At 46.9% G+C, this 15428-nt stretch overlaps 1 protein-coding gene across 1 annotated transcript in view; it reads left to right on the plus strand.

Annotated features, from left to right (window-relative positions):
• The window catches only part of LSG1 (large 60S subunit nuclear export GTPase 1), a 61008-nt gene that overhangs the window by 30976 nt on the left and 14604 nt on the right, over nt 1–15428 (plus strand). The window contains exons 6-9 of the mRNA XM_088444746.1: nt 1044–1104; nt 1682–1858; nt 7293–7649; nt 15054–15155. Of these exons, the coding sequence (XP_088300872.1) occupies nt 1044–1104; nt 1682–1858; nt 7293–7649; nt 15054–15155 (697 nt within the window). The remainder of the gene's footprint in view (nt 1–1043; nt 1105–1681; nt 1859–7292; nt 7650–15053; nt 15156–15428) is intronic.

Here is a 15428-nt window from a genome sequence, read left to right on the forward strand (position 1 = left end):
CCTGCCGCACCAAACAAACAACTGAAGTCCTATCGCTAGGTGTGGGGTACATATGGAGGAGGACCCCGAGGCATCCTGGGAACTGACGCTTTAACTGTTTGGTGCCTGGTCTCCAACCACAATATCCCTGTGGATCCCTATGGACCCTGAAGAAGAAAAGCTTTTTAATGAATGGACTGATCCATACAAACAAGCATTCACCCTACCCTTCTTCATATATGTTGAGAAAAAATGTTTTAAAATGGTTATATAAAAAAAAAATATGAATACGTTCTAGTCTTTGTAAGGTGCAGAGTAGGCGTGTACCTTAAGGTACTCATGATAGACATTTTATGCTGTGAATTGGGACTAAGGGCCTGATTCAGACCTGCTCACTAGATGCGATCGTACGCAGCCGTCAGCTGCCAAAGTATGCAAATCCCACGATCGCATGGCAAGACATTAGCACGCCCACTATGCCTTGGCGTGCGATCGTGGTGTGTATTCAGACGCCCACCAGCCTGTCTTCAGATGCCCACTTTCCCTTAGTAATACACATCATCTCCAGGAAGTGTATTCAACAATCTGTAACATGTAACATCTGACCCATATGCAGCACTTGTGGCTGACCATACCCTACCGCAAGTGCTGCAGTGTGTAATTCAGCCATGTGACGTGTATTATGGCGCTGCGTCTTAATTATGCATGCCCCTGAAACTGCGTTAAGAGGCACAGACATGCCTGCGCTCGCACCACTACACCCCCGTTTCCATCAACCAGCCCCTGTCACCACCCACAAACATCACGATCTGTCACTCATTCTAGCAAGGCATCTCTGTACAGGGTGCAAACTCTTCCCGATCGCATGGACTAGTTCGCGCACTGCATCTTGTACACATGCGCTCTTTGCTAACATCGGCAGGCTATGTGCGAACGCAGCCTAGCGAGCGGGTCTGAATCAGGCCCTAAGTTCTGTGCCTGTATTACATCTTTACCACAAGTAAACCACATGGGTGAGTACATATCCCTGGAGCAAAGTGCTAACTGCTTTCTTTATTTTACAGTGATCTAGTGGTGCAGATTGTGGACGCCAGAAACCCTCTTCTGTTCAGGTGCCAGGATTTGGTAAGTTTGCAGTTCATTTCCCGAATTGATGGGCTGCTATAAACTTGTGTGCGACTTGCCAAATATAAGTTTTAGAAAAGATGTGCTAATCTTCAGCCAGAAACACTATTCAGGTTTGTTAGAAAACACATCTAAGCCATGATCTGGACCAAAATGAAGCTGATGAAAACTTTCTAGTTGTCAGGTGTATGTGTTTTTTTTTTTTTTTATTATTATTATTATTATTACTTTTTTGTTTTTTCATCTAAATTCACACTCCTTGTTATTTACAGATTGTCAAGGTTCCACTTTACTATAGGTCTTTTGCTTTTTAAAACATTGTTATAGTAACCTTATTATGGCTTAAAATTCAATTAAATCGCAGAAATATAGACACCTTCTGCCACCCACAGGCTATTACATTTGGCCCAGATTCTCTGTTGTCCTTGGTTATAAAATATTCTTAATTTAAAATAATTCTGAAAATAATAATAATCTGTCTTCATGAATTACTTTTTTACCATTGTATTTTGAGACTAAGCTAATAATTCATGTTATGGATTTTGAGGGGACAAAAAGTGTTTTCTGTCTTTTAAAGGAGAGATATGTTAAGGAAATAAACGTTGAGAAAGAAAATATTATCCTAATAAACAAGGCAGACTTGTTAACTGCAGAGCAGCGACAAGCCTGGGCAGCGTACTTTGAGAAGGAAGGTGTGAAAGTTGTGTTCTGGTCAGCACTGGTGGAGGGACAAAGACTTTCTGACAATGCCAAGGTTTGTTTAATGAAAGTGTTTAAAGTAATTCAAATGTAAATATAAATGTAAATAATCTAAACTAAATATACATTTAAAGTGTAAATATTATTGTTTATTCTAGCACCCTGCACCTGTCACAACCCGTGCAGTTCCTATTTCCTGCCTGGGGTGTCGCTCTCTGCTCTGGTGCTTTTAGCACACTCAGGTCTGTATCTCAGCAGTTTGTTGCATCAGCTGAGTATGGTAGAAGCACTAGAGCAGAGAGTGACACCCTGGGCAGGAAAGAGGAACTGCACATACCATGCAGTTCCTCTCTCCTGCCTGGGGTGTCAGGTGCTAGAATGAACACTAAATATAGTAACACAAAATATACAAATAACCATTAATGTAAAAGTTATAAATGTTATGTACCATATTACATGAATTTTGTACAGTAGTTGTCATTATTGTGGACTCCTAGGATATTTTAGCTGAGCAGCGTTGTGCTGTGTATGTTGACAGCAAAAAGGTTTTATTATTGTAATTGCTTTGGTTTGATTCTGTTTGTTTTTTTTCCTAGGTTTTTTTTTTTTTTTGGTGATACTGAAATAAATTAATGATCAGGAAGTTTCTGATTTAAGTCGGTACATAAGGGTTTGGCTTTCACAAATATATGGCAGCTGCCCGTAAATACCTTCTGGTTTTCACACTAACTACCATCCATCTATCGCATTTCTCACAAGTATTTCAAAAATACAATATATTCGTTGTGTAATTGTTTTGTTAAACGAGCATGATTTGTGTCTTCCTGCCTACCATTGGGCCTCCTTGTAAGGTGTGTCTGACTAGTCTATGAGCATGTCTATGTAATCTTCTTCACCATCACCTGCTCATCTATTAAAATGGGAAGGGGCAGTCATGGTCAACATGTTGACAAGCAAATTGTAGGTATGTTTCCAGCAGTGCAGCCGTAGGTCTGCATGTGACAGGCAGTACCATGATGTGAGGAGAGGAATACAGGCATTAATGTAAGCAGGGCTCCCATCAGTTAGCTACTGTACATATTCTCACTCAGCAGAGGAATGGAGGCATTAATGTAAGCAGGGAGCCCATCACAGCTAGCTGCTGTACAGATTCTCACTCAGCAGAGGAATGGAGGCATTAATGTAAGCAGGGAGCCCATCACAGCTAGCTGCTGTACAGATTCTCACTCAGCAGAGGAATGGAGGCATTAATGTAAGCAGGGCTCCCATCAGAGTTAGCTACTGTACATATTCTCACTCAGCAGAGGAATGGAGGCATTAATGTAAGCAGGGAGCCCATCACAGCTAGCTGCTGTACAGATTCTCACTCAGCAGAGAAATGGAGGCATTAATGTAAGCAGGGAGCCCATCAGAGTTAGCTGCTGTACAGATTCTCACTCAGCAGAGGAATGGAGGCATTAATGTAAGCAGGGAGCCCATCAGAGTTAGCTGCTGTACAGATTCTCACTCAGCAGAGGAATGGAGGCATTAATGTAAGCAGGGAGCCCATCAGAGTTAGCTGCTGTACAGATTCTCACTCAGCAGAGGAATGGAGGCATTAATGTAAGCAGGGCTCCCATCAGAGTTAGCTGCTGTACAGATTCTCACTCAGCAGAGGAATGAAGGCATTAATGTAAGCAGGGCTCCCATCAGAGTTAGCTGCTGTACAGATTCTCACTCAGCAGAGGAATGGAGGCATTAATGTAAGCAGGGAGCCCATCAGAGTTAGCTGCTGTACAGATTCTCACTCAGCAGAGGAATGGAGGCATTAATGTAAGCAGGGAGCCCATCAGAGCTAGCTGCTGTACAGATTCTCACTCAGCAGAGGAATGGAGGCATTAATGTAAGCAGGGAGCCCATCACAGCTAGCTGCTGTACAGATTCTCACTCAGCAGAGGAATGGAGGCATTAATGTAAGCAGGGCTCCCATCAGAGTTAGCTACTGTACATATTCTCACTCAGCAGAGGAATGGAGGCATTAATGTAAGCAGGGAGCCCATCACAGCTAGCTGCTGTACAGATTCTCACTCAGCAGAGGAATGGAGGCATTAATGTAAGCAGGGAGCCCATCAGAGTTAGCTGCTGTACAGATTCTCACTCAGCAGAGGAATGGAGGCATTAATGTAAGCAGGGAGCCCATCAGAGTTAGCTGCTGTACAGATTCTCACTCAGCAGAGGAATGGAGGCATTAATGTAAGCAGGGAGCCCATCAGAGTTAGCTGCTGTACAGATTCTCACTCAGCAGAGGAATGGAGGCATTAATGTAAGCAGGGCTCCCATCAGAGTTAGCTGCTGTACAGATTCTCACTCAGCAGAGGAATGAAGGCATTAATGTAAGCAGGGCTCCCATCAGAGTTAGCTGCTGTACAGATTCTCACTCAGCAGAGGAATGGAGGCATTAATGTAAGCAGGGCTCCCATCAGAGTTAGCTGCTGTACAGATTCTCACTCAGCAGAGGAATGGAGGCATTAATGTAAGCAGGGAGCCCATCAGAGTTAGCTGCTGTACAGATTCTCACTCAGCAGAGGAATGAAGGCATTAGTGTAAGCAGGGAGCCCATCAGAGTTAGCTGCTGTACAGATTCTCACTCAGCAGAGGAATGAAGGCATTAGTGTAAGCAGGGAGCCCATCAGAGTTAGCTGCTGTACAGATTCTCACTCAGCAGAGGAATGGAGGCATTAGTGTAAGCAGGGCTCCCATCAGAGCTAGCTGCTGTACAGATTCTCACTCAGCAGTGGAATGAAGACATTAATGTAAGCAGGGAGCCCATCAGAGTTAGCTGCTGTACAGATTCTCACTCAGCAGAGGAATGGAGGCATTAATGTAAGCAGGGAGCCCATCAGCGTTAGCTGCTGTACAGATTCTCACTCAGCAGAGGAATGAAGGCATTAGTGTAAGCAGGGAGCCCATCAGAGTTAGCTGCTGTACAGATTCTCACTCAGCAGAGGAATGGAGGCATTAGTGTAAGCAGGGCTCCCATCAGAGTTAGCTGCTGTACAGATTCTCACTCAGCAGAGGAATGAAGGCATTAATGTAAGCAGGGCTCCCATCAGAGTTAGCTGCTGTACAGATTCTCACTCAGCAGAGGAATGGAGGCATTAATGTAAGCAGGGAGCCCATCAGAGTTAGCTGCTGTACAGATTCTCACTCAGCAGAGGAATGAAGGCATTAATGTAAGCAGGGAGCCCATCAGAGCTAGCTGCTGTACAGATTCTCACTCAGCAGAGGAATGGAGGCATTAATGTAAGCAGGGAGCCCATCAGAGTTAGCTGCTGTACAGATTCTCACTCAGCAGAGGAATGGAGGCATTAATGTAAGCAGGGAGCCCATCAGAGCTAGCTGCTGTACAGATTCTCACTCAGCAGAGGAATGAAGGCATTAATGTAAGCAGGGAGCCCATCAGAGTTAGCTGCTGTACAGATTCTCACTCAGCAGAGGAATGAAGGCATTAGTGTAAGCAGGGAGCCCATCAGAGTTAGCTGCTGTACAGATTCTCACTCAGCAGAGGAATGAAGGCATTAGTGTAAGCAGGGAGCCCATCAGAGTTAGCTGCTGTACATATTCTCACTCAGCAGAGGAATGAAGGCATTAGTGTAAGCAGGGAGCCCATCAGAGTTAGCTGCTGTACAGATTCTCACTCAGCAGAGGAATGGAGGCATTAGTGTAAGCAGGGCTCCCATCAGAACTAGCTGCTGTACAGATTCTCACTCAGCAGTGGAATGAAGACATTAATGTAAGCAGGGAGCCCATCAGAGTTAGCTGCTGTACAGATTCTCACTCAGCAGAGGAATGGAGGCATTAATGTAAGCAGGGAGCCCATCAGCGTTAGCTGCTGTACAGATTCTCACTCAGCAGAGGAATGAAGGCATTAGTGTAAGCAGGGAGCCCATCAGAGTTAGCTGCTGTACAGATTCTCACTCAGCAGAGGAATGGAGGCATTAGTGTAAGCAGGGCTCCCATCAGAGTTAGCTGCTGTACAGATTCTCACTCAGCAGAGGAATGAAGGCATTAATGTAAGCAGGGCTCCCATCAGAGTTAGCTGCTGTACAGATTCTCACTCAGCAGAGGAATGGAGGCATTAATGTAAGCAGGGAGCCCATCAGAGTTAGCTGCTGTACAGATTCTCACTCAGCAGAGGAATGAAGGCATTAATGTAAGCAGGGCTCCCATCAGTGCTAGCTGCTGTACAGATTCTCCCTCAGCATAGGAATGAAGGCATTAATGTAAGCAGGGCTCCCATCAGAGCTAGCTGCTGTACAGATACTCCCTCAGCATAAAGGGGAATGCTGTGTCACAACTACACTACACAAGTGAATTTTAGAGTAGGCAATGAATCATTTACCATCAAGTGTTCATTGTGCAATAGTTTCCTATGGTCCGATATCCACAGGTGATTTATTTTATCTGCATGTAGTGAGATGATCACCATTGACAGTGTAATGCTGCAAATTAATTGTGTTTTGTGAACAGTTAATGGTCTCCATTAACGGTAGCAGAATGAGTGATTAATTGCTCATTCATGTGGTAAAAAAAGAAATATTTATCATGCAAAGTAAGTGTTTTCTAAGCGTTGTTAACCACACAAACTAAAATCTTTGTATTGCCCTAGCCTTAGGGATTTTTCTGTCTGCAGGAAAATGCTTCCTGGGAAGAGTCCAAGCTGTTCTTCAGCAAAGATGTCATCACTTAAGTGATCGGTGTCTGAAAGACACACAGGGGCACACATAGTCACATGCAAATTTGTTTTGTGGATGGAACTTGCATTGTTTTTAGCACTGCATATGCCCCGGAGCTGAGAGCGCACATCTACAGGAGATTCAGAGTCCTACATATGTCAGTCACATCACTACTTACAGCTGAAGGGGCATAATGGGTTGATTACAGGGCGTACATATGAAGGCCAAGCTTAGTGAGGGCGTGTAGATGGAACAGTGGACTAGGCAGAGCTGACCATATGCATAGATCAGTCTGTTTTCAGATACATAACTTGCACCAAGGATAGGGATGGCACAAATGCACACTGAAAATTATCGCTATGAAACCAAGGGTACAGCTAGGGGCTTAGCGGTCACATTGATACATACCACTGTGCATACTGGGAATATCTGCATTTAGCTCTGTGCACGCAAAGCAGCGGTAACTGTATGTAGCTCAGCATCTGCTCCATAGACATTGGTAAAGTACGTTTTTGCAAAAGCAGCTTTGCAGCTGGATCTAATTGCAGCATTTAGCTCCTTATCCGATGTCAGAACAGGACTCTCCTTTGTGACATCCTCTAGGAAAATAACTATTTGTTTTGTAGCATATTTAAAAAAGAGAAAAGGCTTTAGAGGACATAGATAATTGTAGGATGAAAAGCACCAGTATAAAACTACGTTCCTATATCCAACTTATAATTGTCTGCATGGCATCTGCCATTTCAGCTGCTTGACAGAATGACCTTGTTTTAGCAGAGTGAGGAGCTGGAGGACGCTATGCAGGATGACAGAACCTCCACAGATGAGGAAGACAGTGAGGATGAAGAGCAAGTGAGTGAAACAGAGACTGCTCCTTCCAGGGGCCGCATTGAGTACAGCGACACAAGTGATGAGTATGAGGACTGTGAGGATGATGAAGGTTGGCAGACGTGTTCTGAGGATGCAGAGGGTGAGGAAGAAAGGGTTTTATCAGACAATGAATCTTGTAAGCCTCAACACAAAGCAATCTGCAATCATAGCCACATAGTGCAAGGTGATGAGCTGCTGGAAATCTTCAAATCAATACACACAGGGCAGAGGATTAAAGAGGAGCAGATCACTGTGGGACTGGTGAGTTTGTGTTTCAAGCGTAATTTTCCTGTATGTATCGTTTGTATTTATTTACCTAAAGCACTGATGTATTTTCATTATTTTTTAAACCAGAAAAAAAATGTAAATAATAGATAATAAAGCAGTTACTCACTCCCTGACGTTCTTTTGTTTTGTTTAGTCAGTTTCATTGCAATTGGAAAAAAACGTCCCCATCACAGCTATTTGTTTGGTAGTGTGAATCCAAATTGTAGGTTGTGTAGGTGTTTGCTAGCACCATATGTGTGGAGCCGTGTTCTTCATTGTTCCCAAAAATGAAGCCAAGACGCTGCTGCATCCAGTCTCTGTACAATCGCCAAGACTGCCATGATGGAGCTGCTGTTATCAGTCTGAACTGTACTTTTGCTGAGACATACGCCATCATTTCAGGCCAGTGTGGTTCGTAAGAGTTAGATTAGCCATTCAATTTGCTCCGTCGTACCAGCTTTATGGAAATTAGTCCAAACGAAGACCATTTCTACTTCAGGGTCCATAGGGGGTCCACAGGGTTGACCTTGGGGTATAGGTTGGGAACCAAATCCGGGCACCACGCAGTTAAAGCTTTTAGCTCCCAGGATGCACTTGGGTCCACTCTCCCTATAACCCCGCCCCCCAGCCAGAGGCACCTCAGTTTAAGTTGGTGCCCGGCCGGAGTCGGGTCACCGTTACTGCAGGGGGGCTGCTTAGCAGCCCCTAAGCTTAAAAGAGTTTTATTTTATTATTTTTTTACTACTCTTCAGAGCGGCAGCATCAGACTGTCCAATGGACGTCTGAGCTGCCGCTCCTACACCCCGCCGGCGCTGCGACGCCAGTACAGATCTGGGGATCGCAGCGGGACCCCAGAGTCTGTACTAGCCGGGCTCTGGAGGAATCCCTGGGCTGCTGCCGGATCGACGGGGACAGGTAAGTCGCGTGGTCACCGCTTGCGGTGACCCGCGTGTACATGCAGCCTTATGCCTCCGGTCTCTGGGGACAGACCGGAGGCGCTAGCGGTGGCGGCGGGCTCCCCCTCCATGGAGGCATACCCCGCGTGTCCACAGCCCACCAGGGATTATAGCGGCAGCGGGAGCCGGCATCCCGGGGGGTTAATTGCTAGCCAGGGGAGGAAGCCTTCCCTGTCTAGCGGCTCCTCCCCTCAGCTCAGCGCGCCTTTCAATAATACAGTCTGGCGTCGCTGAGCTGCTTCCTCCGCGGGCCACGCTTCTTCTGAGGTCTCCAGCGGCCATTTTCTCTCTGTGGTGCTGCAGAACTCTTAGGATGTCAGTGAGCCCAGTCCCCCTGCGTACCTGGCCATTTTGGGTGAGTGTACACAGCGCTATAGCCTTCCCAGACACTGAATCTGGGCAGTTGAATGTAGCGACATTGTGCAGTATATTATATGTCATGCTTATGTATGTATATATATTTTTCTGCATTGTATGTGACTTATGCTAGTGCTGACTGTCTGCTTTTTCTCTCACCTGTCAGTGTATATCTATCCCTTTTCTTTATCTGCCCTAATACAGGTGTACCTGGGGTGGTTCTGAGACCTCACATATATATATTTGTTAATATCTGTGAGGTTTGTCACATACTGTTGCGTGCTGCACGTTGCCATATTTTAGATGGAACTGTGAGTTGCGTACGCTGATAATGGGTTCCTGCAGCTAATCTTAGCGTCAGTCAGGACCGGTATGGCGCTGCTTAATATTTCCGTCAAGATAGTCAGATATATCTGACCAGGAGATTGCACACGATACTGCACCCATTATTGCTATCCTGCAAGTCATAGCCTGCAGGAATTAGTGCGGAGGATTTTAACTCAGAAAGGTTTACGTATGCGGCACCATCTGGTGCCGGGCCCCTTGCACGACCCCCTTAAAGGGCGTTGTTTCTCAGGATCCTCTCCTTTGAGGATCGCCGGGCGGGCCCCATTGTCGTCACTCGCTGGGAGTTACTTCACCATACTGCCCTTTTGAACTCGGGGTATCTCGCAATTTCTTGCAATTTACCCCTGTGTCACAGACTATCGCTCCCTGCCGGGGTTTTTCACAGTACATGAATTACCTCCGATACCACATCGGTCTGTCATTCCCCTTGCAGGGATTACCACAACGGCCACCCTGGTGGATGTCGTTTTATACGAAATACTAATTGGCGTGATATACGCCCTGTGGTTACTGACCAGTGGCTCTGCCGTGAACTGGATGGTATATTCGGCTCTTTCCCTCTCACATGGGGGGGAGCCGATCTCAAGTATTATTATCCCTGCTTTGGGGCTGGTAGCCAGGCTCATTCTGGATATAGAGAATGTCGATCCTGCACCAGTATCATACATCTCCCGTTTTCTGCCCAGCGGGTGGATCTCATAGCGGGAGTCTGGCTGTCCCCAGATACGAGGAGTCACAAAGGCCTCCTGTTTCCCATTCCCTGAGGGTCCTCACAAGTAATGGAAATCCCCTTCTGGGATGGATTTGTATGTTAATCATCGGGTTACAGGCATTAATACGCCTCCCATCCCGGCCTGGACGAATTTTACGGATCCGTAGGTGGTAACTTTGCCTGAAATCAATGTACTCAAGTTTTCAGGGCCTGTTGCCCGTCCTACCATGGCCATCGCATGGTGATGCTTTTGTGACGTTTTTCCCCTCCAACACGTCTGAGGTTCAAATATCTTTTTGCCGCTCACAAAATATGCAGTGGTCATATGTGGGATTACCTCATGGGATGCCGGTCTTCTAACTTTCAGGGTTTCGGCGGCGTCTGTATCCGCCGCAGTACCCTATGGCTGCGTTATGGGAAAGCAGAGGTGCACACTCCTTCCAGGGGGAAGTTCTTGTTTGGTCCTGACCTTGACAAGATCGTTGCATCATTGGCAGTATCACTAATGGGGAGATACCGTCTTTAGCTACTCCCACTACATTCGGACTAACTCTGTTAAGTCTTTTTGTCCTCAGGGTCAGCCTAAAGGCCTGTTTTTTCCTAGGCTGTCGGCCTCCACGGGGGCCACCGTATCCAGTACCGAGCAGTCCTGGACTTCCGGACGACCCTGTTTCTACACCTGAGGATATACCCTCAGCCTGACGGGACAGGTCTACATCTGGGGAATTTCCAGAGTGAGGTACTGATTCTCAACGGCCTCTCATTGCTCATGCAGCCTCCTCACAGGCATTGTTACACGGGCCCTTCTTCAGAACTGATCAGGGCCTTACAATCCCAGAAAGCTATACAGTCTTTGTGGTAAGCAGAGCTATTTCGGCCAACCTCACTATCTCAGTGAGGGACTGGTTGTTCTACTTTCTTTTTGGGGCGGTGACCGACTGGTCCTCCTTTGCCTATACTCTGTCTCAAATCCCTGAATCAGATTCCAACGGTGCCTTGACTCAGGTGGAATCGTCCATGCTCCATCTTCCGATGTTTGGAACCTGGGGATTTTATGGTATATCCGAGTATTCAGGATACGTACCTACGGGTACATACAGAGCCCTCTCATCAGCATGGGTTCAGGTTTGCTGTGCCACAGCAACACTTGTAAGTTTCGGGCTCTGCCTTTTGGGGCTGTCCTCAACTCCACCGGGGTTTACCAGCTTTATGGATTTTCTGACAGTTCACCTGTTCAGTGTATCCGAATGCTCCTTTCTCTGGACGGTCTCCTACTTTTAGCAGGATCACCAAGGTACTTTACCGCCAGGTCAGGATAACCGGGGCTTCTTCTCGTCACAGAAAAGTCCTCCCTGCATCCCTCACAGGGTTTTCTTCATCTGGGAGCACTGCTGGATTCTCAGAATCTGAGAATTTTTCTGGCGTAAGACAAGATCTCCACTCTTCAACTTCGAGTGTGCGGATATCTACGCAGTCGACATATGTCATTACTCTTTGTGATGCGCGGTCTACCAGAGTGTCTACCTTTTGGTAGGGTGGAATGTGCTCAGTTCCATTCCAGGCCTTGCCATAATTGACTCCCCTCCAGATGGATCGAGTTTTTTCCATCGGATCGCTGTTCGAACCATGATACTTTCTACGGAGGCGAGTTGGTCTCTGTCCGGGTGGCTATGGCCATCTCGTCCAGGGTGTTCTTTGCTAAAGACAGTGTCTGGTCCGCATTCATTTCGGGGCAGTTGGACGTCTGTCGCTTCTGCCCTGCCACTTAACTTGTTGATACTTTAAGCTGTCTTGGACTTTCACTCTGGCCTAACCCATTTGTCACGGTTAACCTGAATAGGTTCAGTCCGACAGTGTCACAACAGTGGCTTCCATCTAGGCAACACTGGTAGTTGGGTGGCAATGTTAGGAATGTCACCCATTCTGACATAGTCCAAGGGTCTTCTCCTGGCCAACTCTGCGGTGTTTATTCCCGGAGCTCTCCATTGGGAAGCGGGCTTCCTCAGCCGTCACGGCGTGCATCCCGGGGACTAGTCTCTTCTCCAAGAGAGGTTTCAACTCCTGGTGAGCAGAGGGGGCCTCCCTGAGGGGATTGATCCCCATGGCCTTCTGACTCGATCACACATTACCGGTGTTACAGTCCAGCTCTAGGAGTACTGAAGCTACCTTCAGTGACTCTTTGTCAGTGAAGTGGTCCTTCCACTTTGTGTACCTGTGTCCTCCGGTCTCCCTTCTTCCTCGAGGTCTTCGGAAGTTTAATTCGAGACGGAGGGGCTTTCCTTCTGGGGGCTCCAGGTCGTCCCAGACATCACTGGTACTAAGATTTTCGGAGTCTCCTCCTCGATGCTCCGTTCCTACTGCTTCACTATCTGGACCTGTTGTCTCAGGGTCCTTGTTTTTCCCTGGATCTGGATCGCTTGTCTTTAACTGCGCCCCTACTGTGGTCCTCGGGCTTCCCTGGCTCTGTCTTCATTGAGATGTTTAGAGCAGATAGGCCAGACTTTGCTGGGATCTGCCACGGACTGTGGCATACATAATTCTTATGGTATCGTACCTGTCGATACGATCCTCCGGTGTCCAGGATTTCCAGATATTCTGGCATTCCTTCCAGCTGGCTTGGGTTTCACCCTTGGCCTGGCCTTCCTGACAGTGCGGATCTCTACACTGTCGGTATGGTTAAGATATGGAATTGCTCCGCTCTGATATCCAGTTCATCCTTTGGAGTGTTTTCTGGATTATGTCTCCACTTGTCCTCCCTAGGGACTCCTGGGGAGTTAGTAGTGGTTCTTTGTTCCCTCCGGGGACAGTCAATGGAACCGCTGGTTGTGATAGCCATTACATGGTCTATTGTTTAAGCTCTCTCTCTCTCTCTCAGGGTGTTTAAATCAACCAGGAGAGTGTCTGAATGGGGAGCGTTCTCATGTGGCTCCCTCTTCTGGAGGGCATCATGTCAGGGTGTGAGTTGCTCTCGCCCTGTGTTTCTTCTTAAAGTGGTTTTTAGGTTCCATATTATTCTGGAACTTATGGTATGGCCATTCAGTTCCCAGTCCTCTCGGCTGTTGTGGCCTCATGGACTGTGGTCCGGCCTCTTTGGCTTTATGTGATCCGTTCAAGTTCCTTATGGTAAGCGGACTCCTTATTGGTGGTCTGCGGTTTCTGGTTTTAACAGGAAACGATGGCCGGCCTATAATGAAATGTTGACTGGATGGCCTCGTATGTCTTCCTCAGGGGCCTACCCATGGGTGGGCATTTCTGTCGTTGAGGCTTGTTTTTTTCTCGGGCCGTGTAACCCTCGTGGGCGGCTCGTCGTGGCGCCTCGGCTGTTTTGCCTTACTAGGTGTCCACGTGGTCTTCTGTCCATACCTTTTTAAGGTTCTAGGCATTGGTTTCCTTTGCCTCTCAGGATGCTTCCTTTTTGGCGACGGATTCTCCTCTCAGCACAGGAGCGTCCCCACCCTTGGTTGAACTGCTTTGGGACATCCCCAAGGTCAACCCTGTGGACCCCCTATGGACCCTGAAGTAGAAAACAAGAGATATGGTAAGAACTTACCTTTGTTATCTCTGTTTCTACGAAGTCCATAGGGTCCACAGGGCGCCCGCCCTGACGCACCTGGCTTCATATGGGCTGTGTTACTGGTCACCGGCTTCCCGTCTCCTTTTCTGTGAGTATGGTTCTAGAGTGTTCCAGTTTTCTCTCTCTTTTTCTCTCCTCCTCCGGCCTTTGGCTACTTACAATCTGAGGTGCCTCTGGCTGGGGGGCGGGGTTATAGGGAGAGTGGACCCAAGTGCATCCTGGGAGCTAAAAGCTTTAACTGCGTGGTGCCCGGATTTGGTTCCCAACCTATACCCCAAGGTCAACCCTGTGGACCCTATGGACTTCGTAGAAACAGAGATAACAAAGGTAAGTTCTTACCATATCTCTTGTTATTTCACAGAGGGATGTAGTTTGTAAGCCGACGGTCTAAAATTGGCATTCAGACGTTCTAATCCCGGTCGAAGTGATGCCGGGTGCGGACAGCCGTGGGGGGGGGGAAGGGTTAGGTTTAGGGCTCCCGGGGGGGGACTTAGGGTTAGGCACCCCCTCCCCCCCGGGAGGTTGGGGTCAGGTTAAGGGAAGAGGGGTTAGGGTTAGGCACCCCCGGGGGGAGGTTAGGGACTTAAGTTTAGGCGGCGGAATAGGGGGGGGGGTTTAGGGTTAGGCACTTGGGGGGGAGGTTAGCGATACTTACCTTAGAGATGATCAGGATTTTCACCCTTGCTGGGCTGCCGCTGTCGGGATTTGAACCACCAGACATGCGTCCGGCGGTAATACGTACCCTTCACAGATTTTATCATTCAGTAACCAGCTTGAACCACAGGACTTGTAATTTAAATTGATTGCAGTTCAGTGTGATCTTATAGTGTTGTCTATAAGGGTACAGATTTCGAGTTGCTTGCTGTCTGTGCTGTGCTGACACTTGTAAAATACATACAATTGTTTTGGAGTAAGCACATTCTGAATAGATTTGTTTGGATTCTGAATAGGGTGTTTTGTCTATGGAAGAAAAGCATAGAATCTGTAAGTAATTTGTCCCTCTGCAATGTAGGTAACGAGTATTTAAAATGAAGTAATGCAGTAATGTGGATCATAAATACGAGACCGACAGAAAGGAAAAATTACTTTGAAAACAATGGGCTTAATTTTATTAAAATAAAGTACTATGCACAAATATGATGTAACCTATAGCAGCCGTTAAGGCTACTGTTGTCATTTTTACAGCACAGTTTAGAAAATCAAGACTAATATCTGATGGCTTTAGGCTAAAGCCTTACTAAGCAAAGATGTGCCATTTTCTTAAATAACCCCTGATGTGTAGAAAGGGAAGTGTTAGATCACGGTTATATATGGCTAGTAAATTATTTTAACTCTCTATTACATGGATAAAGGTGGGACCTTTAAGTTCTTGGTAAATATTTGTTTTTAAATGAATTCTAGGAAAATAACTACTGTTTGATCCCTACATTCATTTCCCCCTATTCTATCAGGTTGGTTATCCTAATGTTGGTAAGAGTTCGACAATCAACACAATCCTAGGGAACAAGAAGGTCTCTGTTTCAGCGACTCCTGGACACACCAAGCACTTTCAGGTACTAGTAAGAATCTTTCTGTTAACCACTTAACTGGCTAATATTTTTTCCAAAAATGTTAGAGGAGTGACCGGGACACTGGGGGAGGAGCTGCAGCAAGCACCAAAAGGAGTCTCTGAAGTGCCTGCTCAGTGGTGACCGTGATTGGGACACACTGTGCCCAAAGCCGCAGCTACCTTGAGCTGCTCTACACTGCAGAGCTGGTTGGGGGTGCCGCAGGGCTGCCCGATAACTGTGGCCAGATAAATGGGTACAGAGAGACACAGGCTGTGG

Source organism: Taudactylus pleione, unplaced genomic scaffold (genome assembly GCF_031769625.1).
Source record: "Taudactylus pleione unplaced genomic scaffold, aTauple2 ptg000372l, whole genome shotgun sequence".
Lineage (NCBI taxonomy): Eukaryota > Metazoa > Chordata > Amphibia > Anura > Myobatrachidae > Taudactylus > Taudactylus pleione.